The sequence below is a fragment of the Rhamphochromis sp. 'chilingali' genome, assembly GCF_963969265.1.
Source record: "Rhamphochromis sp. 'chilingali' genome assembly, chromosome: 10".
NCBI classification, from domain to species: domain Eukaryota; kingdom Metazoa; phylum Chordata; class Actinopteri; order Cichliformes; family Cichlidae; genus Rhamphochromis; species Rhamphochromis sp. 'chilingali'.
This window is the reverse complement of record NC_137937.1, coordinates 23,101,817-23,120,596: the sequence shown is the minus strand read 5'-3', so window position 1 is coordinate 23,120,596 and position 18,780 is coordinate 23,101,817. Positions and strand designations below refer to the sequence as shown.

Sequence of the window (18,780 nt, the reverse complement as noted above, 5' to 3'; positions counted from 1 at the left end):
TTTGATGAGCAGTGTTAAAGGCAGCAGTGAAGCTGAGAAGAGTTACAACTAAATAACTAAAAGTGAGTCATTCTCGATCTTCAAGCTTTAAATAAGAGCTGTGATTAGTTCTGAAACCTGACTGGTACTTATCTAAAGATATTCATTCAATTTTTTATGAACATTTTTTCAAATATTTTGCTGAGGAAAGAAAGATTAGAAATAGGTTTATAATTAGTTCTTTTTTGTTGAGCAGTGGTGTGATTAGAGCACTTTTGAATGAAACAGGGAAAATGGAAGCCTGTAAAGAGCTGATCATTTTTACTGAAGGATTTACACCTGTAAACTTTCATATGATTTGAGCTTTGTGACATATTACTCCCTCATGAAAATGTATCGATAGAGGAAATAAAAACATTTTTATTGTCAATAAAGGCAATGATTTTTTTAAAAATCTTTCACAAATTTGTTCAGCAGAATAAAATAAAATGCAAATTCCAACAAATCAAATTTTAATAAAAGTTAATCTAATTAATAAAAATCATAAAACATTCTCTCAGGCTACACATACTTTTGAGTTCAGTAAACAAAACTTCCTGAAAACAATGCAGTAGTTATCAAGGATTGCAAAGTTAGACGCTGAAACAAACAATAAAAAACATAAATAAAATAACACAATCAAAAAATAAAAATAAAAATCTGTAACGCAAGTTCCCTGCAGATGGGCCAAAAGGGAGACAACAAGGCAGCAAAATTGCATTGATTAGTTTTGAGGAGTGCTGCTGCAGGAGTGATGTTGACTTATGTTCAAGCATGAGATAGTGCTGCTGCCTATCGACTATCATCTCTTAGTCCGTGTTGCTAAAAGGATCAAAGCTATTTGATCTAGAATTTGAAATGAACAGTTGCTTCCCAAGCTCTGCAACCTCTGATTAGGTCAAGAATTTCATAATGACACTTTTTTTTTTTTAAATATTTCAGTCATTTCAAGAAATGATGTAACTGATTTTAGACGGAAAATTATACAGTAGACAAACTCCATCTATGATACCTAAACAATGTTGTATCCGAGAAGCTTTTAGTTTACCTGTGTGTGCTTCAGAGCTTGAGAAACAACTACAGCTCATACATTCCTCCACATATAGTCTGTCTGTGCTTCTGCACTGAAGCTAATGCATTTACGTGTAACGTGAAGACCACATTAATTTGGCGGCTGCACACTTTCTACCAAAAGGCAGATCGTGTGCTTTAAAATCAACAGAACAAAACAAAACAATGGTATAGGATATTTTAGGTGCTTGAACTGAAAATAGAAGTTTCTGTGGGCTGAATAACACCAGCAGTCAAACCCATCGTCACACCAGGCAGATGAATGTCACTGCGTTAGAAACCTATTGTACTTTAACCACCCAAAGAAAGAAAAAAATTCAAATTGGCAAATGAAAAGTAGCCTAGGAAGAGAAATTTGCACTGCACGCGTCAGGATACTTGCAATGATAACCACGGTGTTATGAAAATTACAGTGATTACACTTCTAACACTGTCTATAATTGCAGCTCTTTAGTCAATTTTTCTATAGAGAGCAGAGCGCAGACAAACCTGCATACAACAAAAGGCAGAAAATAATCTGGATATAATTACACCTGACATCTAGCTAATATTACTTGACATTTGCCTAACTGCTTCCAAATTAGTGCAGGAGAAATAAAGCTTGAGGTGCCATCCCCGCTCCATGGAAATGCCCTTCATAATGTAACAGCAATTGTCAGACCCCCCCCTTCCACTTATAGACATAATGCACAGTCCATTTAGCCCCGCAGACCAAAGACAGTCAAAATGTTAACCTATGATCAGGTAAAGAACGTACTACGTGTCAGCATTTTCCAGCAATTCCATTTCATTATAATTTAAAACTCACACGTTTGACACGCTGTGATTGAAAATGCAGCTCTGAACAGTTTGATAATGGCGCTTTAGAACTAACATAATTATTAGCATATCTTGACCTCTGACCCGAAAGTCAAAATCATTTCTATGAGTGAGTTAAGGCTTTGTTCAACGTGCTGTTGAATCTTGTAGAGCGGCGGCCAGATGGAGCAATTCTGTGACAGAAATTACTCAGATCTTTAAACTTGTTGCAGCTTTTCAAACCTTAAAACCACTGAAAACTAGACAAACAGTGAAAGTCAACACGTCATTACAATGCTTGAATTCCAGGTATTCAGTTTTTCCAAGTCGACAGTCTTGAGACATGAGTTAAATAGTAGATGATAAGAAAATATCAAATTAAAAGATTAAAGAAAGTCATCCAGGAAGCTACTTTTAACCAGTTTTTCATACAGTGAATTCTATTTGATGTTTATTTTCCCCCGAGCTGCTTGAACCTTTACAGCATTGTGGATGTAAAGCAGATCCTGTTTCCCCAATCTGATATCCGGCATCCTTCTCAAGCTGTGCCCTGCAACAAAAATACATTCAGAAAAAGATGCATCAGAAAAAGATGCATCAGTGAACGAATGTGCCAACTGTTTCCTTAACTGTCTGTACTTCAGTATGCATGATGTACTGAGCTTTTCATTTTCATCTTGGTACTTATTTACTGATTTATTACTACATGCTGCTGTATCAGACTTTAGTTCCCAAGTGTAGCTTTTCCTTTTTATGTTTATTCATGGTTTTGTTTCTGCAGTAAAATGACTGGGCCTGGCTCCAGCCTGGCCATCTCCCACACTCATCACCACAGGATATTTACATAGAACTGCATCATATTTTCTCTTCTTTGTTGCTGGCTGCTTTCCTGATTCTGCTGAGCTCAGTCGGGATGCAGGGGGTTGTCTTTCAAAATAATTATTAGTCTCTCACTTGCTGAACTTTTTGACATGTACAGTTTTGCCAAGAAGTTAATATGCAGACCTTTAGCTTTAATTCAAGGAGTTTAACAAAAGTACTGTGAACTGTTCAGAACATACAGTCATTTTTATACATCATCTCCCATTTTTAAAGGCTGAAAAGCAACTGGATGATTGGCTGATCAACAGCTTCAGGGCCTGGTGACGCCAGTTTCCTTGTTATTCCACAAATAATTAAGCAAATATGAGTTTATTCTAAGTGTTGAACTTGGATATGGTAACTGTTCAACTTTAACTCTAAATATGAGATTCATACAGATGCTGAAGCAAGTGAAGGAGTCCATCATTAGGTTAAAACCCTTAAGGAAGGCCAGATCAATAACTCCAGATGGCTCATCTTTGTAATTTGCAGTGGAGTAATGCAGAATGGGTGGATGCTAAATAGTCGTTAAACTCATAAAATTAAGTAAGCATGAAGAAAATCAAATTCAGATTGCTCTCTGAACAAAAACGTGTGCTTGATACAACATTATTTCAGCAATTACACTGCATATCATGTTGAGTCAGTGTTTTTTTCATCACGACCTGAAGAATAGAGTATGTGAATGCCACGGAGCAAGACAACAGTGTGTGAGTCTGAGTGTATACCTTAGATTTGAGCTAGCTCAGCTTGTTTGTCTGCTTCAGGCTCCCCTTCATTCTCATCATCTCCATTGTAGTCAGCCAGTTCATCCTCCATGACCTTGTCTACCAACAAGTACAACATGGTTATTAAAAAGAAACAAGAACTTTCTAAAATGACAACGTACATTTATTTTTGTAATGATCACTATTACCGGCCAATATGGCCTCAAAGTTAGATCATGATATTGAAAAAAAAATGTCTAATGACAAAATAAATACACGAATAAAATAAAAATACTGAACAACGCTTTGATGCCTGCAGCTTGGCATGGAGTGTTATATCCAGTGACACTTCAGAAGTCGTATTTTCTCCAGAAATATAAAGTAAAAAATAACTGCATAATACTTCTGTCTGAGAATAACTAAACCGTTTTAACTCTTCAGTAGCAGCGCAGTATTGTATAAAAAAGGAAAATATTTTCTAACTGGAATGTTGTATCTTTACTCAGGCTTTTTTAGCAAGTTGCTTACAGGCCTTCTTTCCCCGTGTATGAGCACACCCAGTCTTTGCTCTTCCACATGACCAGCTGCTACTTCTCCTTCTTGGTAGTACTCAAAAGTGCATTTTGCCTCAAATCAAGAAACAGTATGTAGTGTTTCCAGTTTTTTGGGGTTTTTTTTTTTGTTTTTGTTTTTTACATATTTGGCAACGTAGTGTGCTTTAGTTGCTGAAGTAGCTTCCTTATTAGTTACTAAATCACCAGGGAAGGCTGACAATCAGCTACAGGGTTCATACACATTTTTCAGGGTCAAATTCAAGCACTTTTTAAGCACATTCAAGGTCAATTTTCAAGCTTTTCCAGCACATTACCAAAAAAGAAGAAAGCATGTTTCACTTTGCATCACCTCAGTAAGACCTTGTAAAAATTTTAACAAATCCTCTTAGGTCTCGACTTAAATGTCTTTTGTTCCCCTTTTGTTAAAAGAGGAAAATGCAGCACACAAAAATAGTGAAAAAGGAAACTGTTGCCTTACATGCATATAGTGTACAAACTCAAAAAACACATTCCTCTTAAAAATTAAGATGTGCAAATGTGAACAAATCAACTTGTTAGAGATATTCATCTCCACTGTAAATAAACAACAACCCAGAAAAACCAGAAAACTGCACAAAACACCACAAACACCAACAAATTAATGTCGTCTCATCAGATACTGAAGCTTCTTTCCTGTGTGACATAAAAAAAAATAGGAGACAGATGTTTGTTTGGTTTTTTTTGTTCTTTTTAACTAGTTAAGCACCCACGCCCAGAAAAATGGTAAATGGCCTGTATTTGTATAGCGCTTTACTAGTCCCTAAGAACCCCAAAGCGCTTTACACGTTCAGTCATCCACCCATTCATGCACACATTCACACACTGGTGATGGCAAGCTACATTGTAGCTACAGCCACCCTGGGGCACACTGACAGAGGCGAGGCTGCCGGATACTGGCGCCACCGGGCCCTCTGACCACCACCAGTAGGCAACGGGTGAAGTGTCTTGCCCAAGGACACAACAACTGAGACTGTCCAACCGGGGCTCGAATCGGCAACCTTCCGGTTACAAGGCGAACTCCCAACTCTTGAGCCACGATCGCCAGGAAGCTCCCCCTTTTTGTTATACCCTTTAGATCAGGGGTCGGCAACCTGCGGCTCCGGAGCCGCATGCGGTTCTTTAGTCCTTATAGTGCGGCTCCGCGCGCTTTGGGAAAATAAATTAGTATTTAGCTCAAGTGTATTTTATTTATGTTAATTTTTTTTTAACTTGTAGTTCTAAATTAGAAGATTATTGTGATTTTGCAATATACAAATAAAATTATATTTTGTTATTTTTTCATTGCTCACACTCACACTAAGCATCACACTCGCGGAAGCCAGTGTACCCGGCGAAACGCCGTGCATTTATCGAGACTTTCAAGCCCAGATAGGCCAATTATGGATCTTCGGCTCTTTGGGTCTTAAAGGTTGCTGACCCCTGCTTTAGATGAACAGAGTTTTTTAATTAAATACATATTCTTTAATAAATGTTCTCTTTTATAAAAAGTAGGATAATTTAAAAAAAAACTTATTATAGCTCTATTGCGTAGAAAAAAAACTGTCTTGTTTTCTGTTGTCTGTTATATAATATTAGGGATGTTTGTGACAATTAATTTCTTAATCGGCTGGACTAACCAATAGTCCACAACTAGGAAACACTGAAATTTTAAGTTAAGTTTGAAAACAGTTAAAAAAAAAAAAAAAAAAAAATACCCCTGGAGAAAAAAAGCGCTCATGGATGGATGGATTGATGCTTCTTTCCTTTGTGACAAGAAATAGGAGATGTTTGTTTGTTGTTTGTTTTTTAAGTTAATTCCCAATGAAACTGTTTTATTGCTAACTACATTGCTGTCTGTATTATTGCTGAAGTCCTAAATGATCACCTTTAAAGTGTTTGTGCTAATACCATCATGTACAGTCAGACAGGCATGGAGAACAGCACTCACTGGGAGGCTTTGAATAGATCACATAGTTCAATTCAACATATAAGACTATAAGAAAATTTACAAGTATCTACTTAAAATCTATTGAATTTATCATCCGTCATATTATCACGTACAATTCCAATGTATTTTGTTCATCTCCCTTAAATAAACAGGCAGCCTTAAAGTATGAAATATTCATATACAAATACACATTCAATGGGTGTGTACTGTCTCAGTGGCTGATTGTGCCCCACAGGCCTCAGTGTGAGCTTGAAGCCATTCATAATGTTTAAGTAGTTTAATGTGCAGGTGCTGACCAGAAACACATTTTGAATGAAAGCCGGGGAACTTTGGTAGCACAGAAACAAGTGGCTAGTCTTTGTGACCATATGGATCAGTCCCTCATATTACCATTATTTCACCCAAAGGCACCAAGTTAATACTCAAAAAAGCTGCAGCAATACACACAAATATAAACAGTACTTGGTGACAACTTTGCTTTTAGCCTTTAACCCTCTGGGGTCCAGGGAATAATTGGCCGTTTTTGACTATATTTCACCTTTGGCAAGATAAAGAGTTTTTAATCTGTTATTTTCTCATTTCAACATACAACAATTTATCTAAATTCAGACAAAATTTAAAATACGAGTAGAAAGTGATATTTTTGACTGTAAAAACCACAAGCATATTTAACAAATCATTTTCAGAAATTCAAATGCAAATAGAAATTGTACATTTTTAAATAAATTGTCAGTTTTGCAAACAACAAAGTTATATGGTACTATTTACCTAAAAATGCAGCCAAGGCTCAGTTTTTTTATATAACTACTTAAAACTACTTTACAGAAGAATCAGCTGTTCTGCATCAGATAAGAAGGCACAAAAATGATTTATGCAACTCCAAAAAATAGTTTGTGTCCACTATAACACAGATGAGAACAGCACAGGGATAAACCTGCAGGTCTGACAGCAGGTGTGTCACTCAGCGTTTACACTGCAATATGCCTTTGGTGGCTTTTTTGCAGCAACTGTGACATTCACTAGTAGAACTGACACACGAAACAAAACACGACTACACTACACACTAACTACCAGAGATGGGCAGTAACGCGTTACTGGTAACGCGTTACTGTAATCCGATTACTTTTTTCAAGTAACGAGTAAAGTAAGGGATTACTATCGCAAAAACGGTAATTAGATTACCGTTACTTTCCCGTAGGAACGGTGCGTTACTGCGTTACTAAAACCGTGATTTTTTTTTGCGAGAATATCTCATGACAGTGACGTAAGCGAGCACGACGTTCGTGACAACAGCTGTGTGCAGATCAACAATGGATCATATATCGAGTGCAGGAGAGAGTATGAGCATGCAGCGTTTAAAGCGTGGAAGTACTGACCTTACTTTGAGTTTGAGTCCATAAAAAGTGACAAAAACATTAGCGTCCGTTGTGCGTGGGAAGAAAACTTATTTTTACAGCGAAAAAACCCCCTAAACTTCCAAGCAAGCACCGAGTGCGCAACGTAATGGGAAAACTCAGAGAAACTCGCGGATTCTTCCACTGACCGCTGCGGCACACCTGCACCAGGGTAAACCTCCGCCTGCCCCACTCCTGCTTTACAGGTGAAAATAGAGCCAAAGGACCGCTAGTCTTTGATTTTATTTATTTTCTGCTGTGTTTTACTTGCATCTATTTGAAAGACTGAGTGTAAACACACACAAAAATTATTTTATGTGCTGGAATGTGCAGAAAATAGGTTTAAATATTAAACAAATTTCTTCCAGTCAGAGAATGTTGCATATAATAAAATTTTTGCTTGATGCATAAAGTTAAAAGATTAAAACTAATAAAACAAGTTTTAAAAAGAGACGTTTCCATTTGATTACATTTTGTATGATGGATTATGTAGAAAAAGTAGAATTGGGCTGGAAGATCTATCGCTTTATCACCTATTCAGGTTGTAAATCGTGTTTTTAAAAAGTAACTAACTAAGTAATTAATTACTTTTGAAAATAAGTAATCAGTAAAGTAACGGAATTACTTTTTTGGGGAAGTAATCAGTAATTAGTTACTGATTACTTTTTTCAAGTAACTTGACCAACACTGCTAACTACACAAGACAACACACTAACTTGAGACTCCAAACACGGCAAACGTCAAAAATCTCTCACGTATCAAAACTCACTCTCTCTTTCGCTCACTCGCTCTCTCTCTCACCGGTCACTCCTAAAACTTCCCCCTCTTCCCAAACAACCAGATGCCACATGTTGCCATATAATTTTTTGATTGGTCGACATGGTACATTTTTCCACCAATAGGGATGGAGTGTTTTTTCTTTTTCCATTCACAGGCAAAGCGTGTTTGCTAGCGCTCTCCTTAGAAAATAGTTTTTACCGTTTCTTCCCGGAGTAAACGCCACTGTTTTATTCAGAAAAAAAACAAACACTGGTTTTACGTGGCCTATCAACACAATTTAACAACTGGTATACAGTTTGAAGTCCGCACGTTCAACCCAAGTTGAAATGGAGACTCTGGGTCCGTCGACCCCAGAGGGTTAATCAGAAAGCCTAAGTTGGCTAGTTATGTATCAGGCTAATGTTTAAACCTTTCACTTGAGTAAATTAACTCATATCACTGCTAAGTAATGTTAGCTAAGTTCACAGCATATTCCATAATAGCACTGCCATACTGCATCACACTCAGTGCATTTCGAGTTTGATAGCAAAATAATAATCATAATTTTAAAAAAAATAGCGTGTGTAACGTAAACGTACTGGAAAATTATTTACTAGCACTCACCTATCATGCAATTGGAGAGCGCAAACTCCACCATTGTCGTTTTCCGACAACACTCATTACAACAGCAACCTACAGGTATGTTAGCGCACTCATCCCCGACTGGCCGAGGGAGGGGCGGGGGTCACACGTTGAAACAGACACAAGGCAGCCAGGCGGGGAAATTTTGCTTTGACATTTTGCGACTCATTTTATTTCTCTATCTGAAAGGAAAACTATTCAATCAGATAGTTGTTTGAGGTGAATGAAATACAGCTACACTTTCAAGCACTTTTAAGCACCACATCTGAAATTCAAGCACTTTTCAAACCTTGAAAAGACAACATTAAAATTCAAGCATTTTCAAGGATTTCAAGCACCCGTACGAACCCTGCAGCTATTGCCTGTGCTTGTTCTGTTGTTGTGCTCGCTAGAGAACATAAATATAGCTATAGTGATTATATTGCCATATGACATTTTACTTTGCATAAAAATTTATACTAGGACTGCCAAGGGCTATACGATAAAGTTTGATTGAAGGACAGTGGTTATCTCTGGCATTCAGAATCATCCTTCCTACTGACATAAAGCCTGTCGAGACCAGAATGCGCTCACTCTCTAAATGCTTATTTAAAACACATACCTATATTTTCATCCTGTTTGTTCTCCTGTGGTTTTTCTAAATCTTCTCCACCCACGACTTGTTCATCTGCGTCGTACTCTTCTGGTTCCTGAAGTTTCTGACCAGCTTGAGTTTCATCAGCCTTTCCTCGACCAATCAGCATCCCTTCCATTCCAGGGTCTGCTTCTGAAAGAACAAATCACAGATAGAATGAAATATATTAAAAAAGGTATAAAAGATGTCAAAATATAACCATATAAAACAAGTGCATTGTTTTTGCTGAAAAGTCTATAAGAATAGCCTAAAATCTATAGATAGATAATCTCTTGCTACTCAGTCAATGAGGTTGTTGGTAAAACATGCTGGCGAGTTTTCTCACACACACTCCAAGTTATAAATATATTAGCAAAAGAAATTATTATCGTTAACTAAAACTAATCTTAAAAACAAAAACTAGATGTGAAAAAACATTATAGTTAACTCAAATAACATGTTTGAAAAACATTTAAATGGACTGATTTTCCTGAATCTTGTCTCTAACATATTCCCTCCAAAGACTAATAAATAAAATATTAAAGCTAACACAGAAACTAAGCATTTTCAAACAGTTAAAAACTAAACTGAAATAAGAAAATCAACTCTGGATGCTAACTAAAATTAAAATTCAAAATGAAATAATAAAACCATAATTAGAAAATGAAAAACTATAATATAACACTTGCTTTCATACATGTGCACATGTACAGCAGCTTTTGTGGAGCGATCAGCACCAATATTGTAGGAAGAAGTAGGAAGAAGTTTTAAAGAAAATTACCTCTAATAAAAACGCTCTTACATAACAAAGAGGTTCTGTTCACTAAACTGAAGAGTTTTCTCAAATTTTAAAAACAGTAAGAGGAAGTGCTCAGTTAGTACTGGTTTGGGCCCTGTGGTAAAGTCTTTCCACTAAACAACAGGACGTGTGATTGCCAGGCAGCAAAACACAGCTGCTAATACATTAAATCTGTGTGACTATCCAAATTATTTACCTTCTGTCTGAGGATCTTCTTCATGAGCATCCATCGCCTCATTCTCTTTGTCTTCAATCAGATTATTCTCCAAAAGTTTACCAGTCTCTCCTTCCACCTCATCTGCATTGTCAGCTCCTTCTTGTGGCTGTTTGTCTTCCTGTTTCAATGCAGCAGTTGCGGGAACGGACTCTGGCCCTGCTTTGGAGAGATCCTTTGATGTAGGCTGCTCCACTGGAGCGCTGGGAACTAGAAAGAAAATAACAAAAAGCAAGTGCAATGTGAGGTTGTCCACCAACTATGCTTAGACACACAATATGTACAAGTGTATATTTCAGTTAAGCAGACCATTTATGTTTTTTGTCTTACTTATATCCACCATTATTTCATTTGTCAGTAGTTCATGGACTTTATTGCCTTTGGGTTGAGAGAAACTTGGTGTTTGGCTTGAAGCAGTTGCTGGAATTCCATCAGACAGGGCCTTGACTGACTTGTTGATTTCCACTGCTCCAACATTTTCCTGCTAAGAAATTAATATACAATTCTGTGTCACAGCTCCATAGCTCTTGCCATGCAGAATTAGAGGGTTTTTTATTTTTTTGCCTAGATGCGCAAACAAACACGAGCAAAAGGAACTCAAATTTCCCCATTTGCATGTAAAAACAGTAAAATGGTAAAATGTAAAAACAGTAGTGACGATAATCACGTATGGTAGGAAAGTGTTTTAAGACATTAAGATTTTACCTTGTCCTGATTAACATAACGGGGTTGGTGACAAAAAAAAAAAAAAAAAAAAAAAAAAAAAAAAAGGAAAAGAATCAGGTCCACCCCTCTGCCCAAGTCTCAATCATGTCGAAAGACTAGTGACTTTGCATCCTTTCACATGCTTCGCTGCTTAACAGGAAAGCCAAACCCACCTGTGAGGAGACAGGTGTATGGATGAGCTTCTGCATTTTCTTCTCAGCTTCAAGTTTAGCGGCAGCCACTCTCTCATTGCACAGCTCTTTCTGGGACAGCACCTGGGCGTTACACTGGGTCCTACATACACAACACACAGACAGTAAACAGTAGCATATTATACTGGCATGTGCAGTGATCATACTTTCTTTACAAACAGATGCATACAAATATAAGTGTGTACTAAAAAAAAAATAAAAAAAATAATAATAATAATGAATCATTTTCTTACATGTCATACATAAGTTTGTTATTAAGTGTGTTGATGTTGCCTTGGCAACTCTGCAGCTCTTTCTCAAGTTTCCCCAGAGCATCATTCAGCCAACTCAGCTGACCTACAGTACACACAAAGACACACATACACATACATGAAATTAACTTCACAGTTTTGTAGCGGCCATGTGATGGTTGTTAAGTCAACGCAACACTTTAATCAAATAAAGGGGCAGAAGCTAAACATTATGTTACCTTTGAGTTCCTGTATGGTTTTTACACTGGAGGAAATGTTCTGCTGCAGTGTGGCCTAAACACAAACACACAACGCATGTCAATACTCACTTGTCACACTTATTTATTGTTCATATGAAATTTTTCCCTGATAAAATGTTTATGTGGTGTGAATCGCAACAGTGAGTAAATCAGAAAAGTGTGTTCATTGGCCCAAGGATTCCCTTGTGACAAGAGCTGATAGACAGCGCCTCTGAGGTGGCGTTTGTGCACATAAAGGTTTTATTGTCACCAGTTTTGTTTGTGTGCACCTTGTGTTGGCTGCAGGAGATCTCAGCTCCCTCCAGCTTGCTCTTATAGAGACTTTGTATGTTGCTGATCTGATCCTTTTGTTTCTCGATCACCTGTTCGAACTCCTTCTTCTTCTTCATCTCGTCTGCTCCACGTCGCACCTGGCCCTCCAGCTCATACAGTTTAGTCTGTGTCACATGCAGCAAGATCAGTATCACGTTACTGCTTTTTATATAGACCACTTATTTAGAATTTGTCATGGGTCATGATAACATCCATATGAAGAGAACAAAATGACAGAAACGTCCTGGTTCAGAATGAGTCTTTAAGGGTTAACTATGCATATAGATATATATAGTTATACATGCATGTTTTACCTTATTTCCTGTGTCAATTAAGCTAAAAAAAAAAAAGGAGTCTTTCTTACCTTATTTGACAGAAATGTCTTGCCATTTAATGCAATATATTAAACAACAATAAAAACTGGACTGAAAAAAAAACCCTAATTATTTGTCACCCTTACATACTTCAGATCATCAAATATTAAAATTTGATAAAGATGCAGATTTAAAATGATCAATTAACTGAGATTAACCACATTTTTTGGAATACTGATTCAATGTTACTATTCACTATTCACTGTCAGACCTGTTGAATTAAGAAATCAGTTAAATAGAACCTATCTGACAAAGCGAAGTAGGCTAAAATATCTCAAGAAGCAACACATCATGTCGCAATCTAAAGAAAACTCAAAAACTCTTAACGGATGAAATACAAAGTCACTGACATCTATCAATCTGAAAAGTGTTACAAAGCCACATCTAATTGAAACACAGTGAGAGCCATTATCCACAATTGAAGAAAATTTATCATAAATTTGGATATCTGCCGATACCGATATGAATCCGATATAGTGTTTTTTAATCAACAAAACTGTTTTTTAAATATCTTGCTGCATTTTGTATAAGTTCATACTCAAGTTTAAAACAACAACTACACTAAAGCTATTCTGTTATACCTGTATGCAAAAAAAAATATTTCATAGTTCAGCAATACTGATCAATCTAATAAACTTAAACCTACACCATCCTCCCTATTCTGGTATTTTAAAGAGTACTTAGCATAAATATTAAGCAACCTAACTAATAGGGTTCCAACTCCCAGCAACAACAAAAATAAATAAATAAAAAATAGGGAACCACCCCTCACGCTCCACCTCATGATGCTTAATCGACGTAATCAACCTTAATTTGATGCAGTGTGAAAAAAAAATACACAGAAATCAATTCTTTTTCAAGAAATATTAAATAGATTCAACATCTTTCTTCAACAAAATTGCAGACTGCACAGATGGTACCTTCCCAAAGGAAAAAGTACTATAGCTTACTAGGGTATATTAGACTTAACAGTTACTATATACAATAATGGACTTCTATACATTTTACATCAGATTAAAACTTTGGGTGTAAGATTCAGATAAATATTAAATAATTAAAAGCTCGACATTTTAAATGAGAATAAGAAAGAAAAGTATGTCTTTGTGCCCCCTTTTCCCTGTTAACGCCCTATCGGCCCCCCTGGCTAAACTTTGCTAGATCCGCCCCTGCACAGTTACCAGCCGTCAGCTACGTAGAAAAGGATCCTGGTGTAGAAAGTAATATTAAATAAATTCTAACAACAGCTGATCAAGCTTAAACGTGCTGCTGTTGTTCAGCCGCTGGTTTCCTCTTTCTGGTGCAAAGTGGGCCAAAAGCAAACAAGAGACACGGACTCCCGACAGAAAAGCCGATCAGCTGATCATTAAGCAGTTTCATGATTGAAGTAGCAGCCGGAGAGCGAGAGGCAGTCGCTCGTTAAGCTTAACGCAGGAATGCTTTAAAAACATTCAGAGATGGACTTACACACTTGCTTTACTTCTCTCGGGGATAACTTTGTCGGAGATGAAATGCCGGGTTGCTAGCGAAGCTCCAAATGCTATCCAGACCACCGACAGGTCCCGCATGCCACAGCCGCTCTATCACGTGATGCATACTGCTCCGACGTGCTAACGTTCTGGGGTGAGTTACAGCTTGTTGCAAGTTTTGTGAGGTGCTTTCGTGATATTTAATGGATCGGATTACATTTTTTATTTTTCTCCGATATCCGATCCAGTAATTTAGGTCAGTATCGGACCGATACCGATACGTAATATCGGATCGGTCCATCTCTAGTAACAAGTCAGGTTTTCAAAGGAAACAAAAATAATTAAACTTTAATTACATTTAAGTACTATCCTCCTGACTACCAGGGAAAAAAATGTTGTCCAATCAAAAAAAAATTTAAATCCCCCAATGTTTGTAAGGTAATTAGAAGACTGAAATAATTTTTTGGGAAAAAAAAGTTTACATTTTTTAGATATCACATGTCCACTGCAGAGGACATTGGAAGGCCAAACGTGTAAAAATGAACTTTGATGGCAAACATTTGCTTCAACTCTTCACCAAGGAGAAGTTTGAACTCAAGGAACTGTAGTGGTTTCTTCCCCCAAAACTGCAAGTCACTGCTATACTGAAGCCACGAGTTGGTGATTGCCAGATCAAAAAGTAGAAAACTGCACATACTGTCAATTTCTGAGTGCGAGAGACCATCCTGTAGAAACTCAACATTCGGCAACAAAGTCCACGTCACCTATATTGGTAGTGTACTCAGAAATTGGCAGTGGACTTGGCACATGGACAAACCTTTTGTTTTTCTTAGACCATCTTGTGCATCTGTCCTGAGGTTGATTGCCATAGGCAGAGGATGCCATGACAACTGTCCAACCACTTAATGACAGCAAGTTCAGGTCTGAGTACCATCCCTGATGCTGCTCCTTCTTTCTTCTTCAAGGGCTTATTCCCTATGATCTTCTTCATCAGACAACTCAAGATCTGGGTTTCCCTCATCAAACTGCAATAAATTTCTTTCTGCTTCTAAAAAGGACTCCTTTTCTGGTCATTTAAAAAACAGAACAAAATGGAGGAAATGACTACAAATGTCCACTATGGAGGACATTTTTTAAACACTTCAATACTATACTAAAATGAAGTTAGAATTAAGCATACTATGTTTTAATGTGTTATTAAGAGACTTATTTAAAATATGTTAACAACATTTATAGCTAAAAATTGCTCAATAAGAAGTTTTATGCACTTACTTTTCTTCTTCCCATAAAATGTGCTTGCAGCGGTGGCTGCCATGTTCCTTAATGAAAAAACTAAAGTTCCCAAAGCTCCACCCCTTCACATTTGGTATCATTGGAAAGCCCTAAATGTACTCTGTAGATACCAAAAGGAGGCAATTCTGTAGTATGCAGTGCATGGGAGATATTCAGGTTTAGAAAGGTGCTCTACAGAGGACAAATTTGCATTGCTGGTAGTCAGGAGGCTATGTAAGTAATTTTAAGCAATTTGTAAGTAATTTTAGGTAATGCAGCAGTGAAGTTATTAGTATTGCCTAACTTCAGGTATTTTACAGGGAAGACGAAATAATTACATTTTAACCTCCTAGGACAGATATGCTCAAATATCAAAGAGAAATTAGAAATGCATACTGTGGAAGAGTTCGGGTCTTAGGAGGTTAAGTAAATTTAAGCACTGCATAAATTATGGGTATTTTACGGAAAAGGAAATACAGCAAGAAATGTATATATACTGTATAAATTGCATGTGTTGCATAGCTTCCTGGTAATTGTGTGGAAACGCAAACAAGCAAACAATATTTCCCCATCTGTCGTTTTTGGGGTGAGGTAGGGCAAGGTAGTATAAACCTTGCCTAACTTCTAGGCATTTTACAAGAAAGGAGACACTCAAAGTTCAAAGTTATGTGTGAATAGTGATTGTGAAAGAAAAAAAGAATAAATTTATAATTGGTGCAATCATTACAAGGTCACAAAGGCCTCCAAATTATGATAGTATTTATATTTTCTTTTAAGTCGGTAAGCGAGAACAGTTCTTGGCACATTTATATTGGTAAAATAAAACACATGCAACACAACATCAAAGTAAGGACTATTAAAGAAAGATGTAAAAACAAACAAACATGTAAGCACGCAAAAGAAATAAGAAATGAGGAAGAGTTTGAATATTATATAACCCACCTCAAGCTCCAGGTTGCGGGAGCTGGACACCCAGTAGTTAAAGCCCAGAACCAAGATACAGGCGATCAGAGCGGCAATCATAAGAGGCGGTGACCTTACTCCACGACGCCCGTTCCCCAGCCCACCCATTGCTGTCTACCAACTGAAAACACACAAAGCACAGCCACGGTTAGCACACTTCCCCACACTTTATTTTCTAACTGCATCTTTTAAATACATATTTTCTGTGCATTTCTGGCAAAAAGGTGGTGGTTTTGCAAGTTGGTTGCAGACATGTAAAAAAAAAAAAAAAAAAAAAAGCTCGCTGTCGCTTGTTGCAGCTTTTTTGTCAGCAAAAACACAAAAAGCTTACACAGGAAATGTTATTTGCACATACATACAGACAACAGTATGTTTAGTGATTCTATTGGAAACAACACATGCACAGCTTTGGTGTTATGTTTACAAATATTACACACCTGTACGGTGTCACACTGAAACATACCCAGCACCACAAACAGCAAAAAGATGTCCTCAAAAGTGGTGACTCAGTTAAAATGTTTTTAATTGGGAGGGGAAAAAAAACAAGCTAGAAGGACATTCCCAAGGACCAACGGGAGCTAAAATGCAACAACTACACACTAAAGAGCAGCATTACACATCACCGACGAAGTGCCGTATTGTCTAGTTTGTAATACATACTGTCGACGTAAATAATATGCGGATTCCTGCTTTCCGTGTTTCTCCTTCGTCAAACAAATGACCCAAGGATTGCAAAGGCGCAAAGAACTGTTTAACATGTAACAAAACTAACGACCAGCAAACCTTCAATTTAACATCACGTTAGAAAAATCTGACGGCTACTACTAAATCAAAGCACAGGTCTGGAGCCAGGGTATACCTGTGCTGTGTTTGGCAGTATAAATCATAGCCACCAGTATCGTGACGGTTGCGATAATACGGAACTCGAGAAAAAGGGGTCCTTCGTATAATTGATTAGACAAATTCAGGTCAACAGAAAGCAGGAATACTAACTTCGATTTTTTTTATGTATATTGTTTATTAAATGTGTGACAAAGCTACATAAACGTGTAAAGAAATGGCCACATTTATCTGTTTTTAAATTTGGGCCAATGCTAAAAGAAGAAGCGAAGGAACTCAACGTTGCAAGCTAACGCTAACATTGTTAGCAGCGCTGCTCCTTCACAGTTGCTGTTACCGTTTTTAGGTCGCTTAGCTAAAACTAGCAGCCGAACCTACTTACCGGATATGTCTGCCTGTCAGAAATCAGAGCCAAATTTGTGAGGCGATATATGGAGTGACACCTCGTAATATATTCCAACAGCTTTTGTAGACGTTTTGTAACGTTGGACGATTAGCTTGTATCCATCATTGCCACACAGACAGCTCAGTCTGTGTGCTCTGCCTGCTGCCTAGGATTGAAACGTTCAAGTACCTCCCCTGACTGCTGTAAAAACAAATCATATTTAGTTTCACATAAATAAATTAATAGACAACAAATCCCCCTAAAGTTTTTTAAGTATTTTCTAATATCAACTTAAAAACACACAAATTATTACTTTTGACTGCTGTCAAGTAATAAATACTGACAGACTGGTAGTCTAGGCTACTTTAAGATCTAAGAATTTGTGTTTTACGAAGTGCCTAGGAAGGCATCACCGGTAAGAGGTTGATTAACGAAAGATTAACGTGTCATATCATGTTAAATAAAATTTAAATAATAAATGTAGGTATATTAAAAATACTAATACATATAAAAAATAATTACAAATTAAACAATAAAATATTATATTATTTATAGATAAACTAATGTAAGCAGAATAGGGATTTCTCTACCCAGCCTTTCTTTCTTTCTTGGGCCTGATCTGAAGTATGAGCTTTATCATTTAAGTGGGAATTGTATGGGGTTAGAACGATGCCACCTTAAAATAAAACAGAAAAAAATATTGAAACTGAAAAAAAATATTGTAAATGAAATAAATGTACTGAAACATTTTGTATTGAAAGTGAAGAAAAAAAAACGATAGTAATAAAAGATTAATTGAAACTGTAAAATTTTTCACTTTCAATATTTTTTCCAGTTTTATTTTAAGGTGGCATCGTTCTAACCTCATAGAACTGGTGTTGTTTTTTGGTCATGCAAGGAAGAGTGCTGCAACCTTTCTCTGTCTATTTTGAGTTACATTTTAGTATAATTTTGTTTTTTCTTGTGAATTGTCTTTCTTTTTTATGGTTTAATGGTTTTGAAACTTAATGAAGATGTTCATGACAAAAAAGAAACAAACTAATAATTATTCTTTATCCCATTTGTCTTTCGACTTCTTTTGAATCTTTTTTTTAATGATACATGTAATATTTTAAAATGAAACAACATTTGTCTTATTTAGATTGCATTAATTGATTTTTCAAGTTGACAAACTTTATGATTATGGCTAATTATAACATAAATATGGAGTCAACGCATATATTTCAACAAGAGATGTAAGATGGTGTGTTTAGAAGTATTTTGAGAAACTGATGAAGAAAAAATGAAATGGGGGACAGATGAAGTTAAGTTAGTGGATCAGGAAGTGCAGAGAAATAATAAGGAGGAAGTGAGAGGAGCTATCAA

General features: G+C 36.7%; 1 protein-coding gene across 3 annotated transcripts; it reads right to left on the bottom strand.

Annotated features, from left to right (window-relative positions):
- Window positions 1-375: 375 nt before the first annotated feature.
- golm1 (golgi membrane protein 1) lies at window positions 376-17,594 on the bottom strand. 3 transcript variants are annotated; one of them, XM_080893523.1, is made up of 11 exons: window positions 17,413-17,594; window positions 16,170-16,311; window positions 12,073-12,240; window positions 11,783-11,837; window positions 11,547-11,649; window positions 11,275-11,395; window positions 10,727-10,877; window positions 10,379-10,606; window positions 9,372-9,536; window positions 3,477-3,575; window positions 376-2,437 (listed from the first exon to the last, which is right to left on the bottom strand). In XM_080893523.1, the coding sequence occupies exons 2-10, from the start codon at window positions 16,296-16,298 to the stop codon at window positions 3,478-3,480; spliced, it is 1,218 nt and encodes a 405-aa protein (XP_080749649.1). In that variant the 5' UTR covers window positions 16,299-16,311; window positions 17,413-17,594; the 3' UTR covers window positions 376-2,437; window position 3,477. The 3 variants fall into 3 exon arrangements, with proteins under 3 accessions (XP_080749649.1, XP_080749648.1, XP_080749650.1); XM_080893522.1 differs by having other exon boundaries at window positions 10,727-10,880; window positions 17,413-17,593; XM_080893524.1 differs by having other exon boundaries at window positions 10,727-10,880; window positions 12,166-12,240; window positions 17,413-17,593.
- Between the last annotated feature and the right edge of the window lie 1,186 nt (window positions 17,595-18,780).

Coding starts and splice junctions, on each gene's coding strand:
- golm1 (XM_080893522.1), bottom strand. CDS start 16,298: ATGGGTGGGCTGGGGAACGGGCGTCGTGGAGTAAGGTCACCGCCTCTT. Junction 11,396..11,546: donor AACAAACTTATGTATGACAT/GTAAGAAAATGA, acceptor TTGTGTATGTAG/GACCCAGTGTAACGCCCAGG. Junction 10,881..11,274: donor ATACACCTGTCTCCTCACAG/GTGGGTTTGGCT, acceptor TTAATTTCTTAG/CAGGAAAATGTTGGAGCAGT.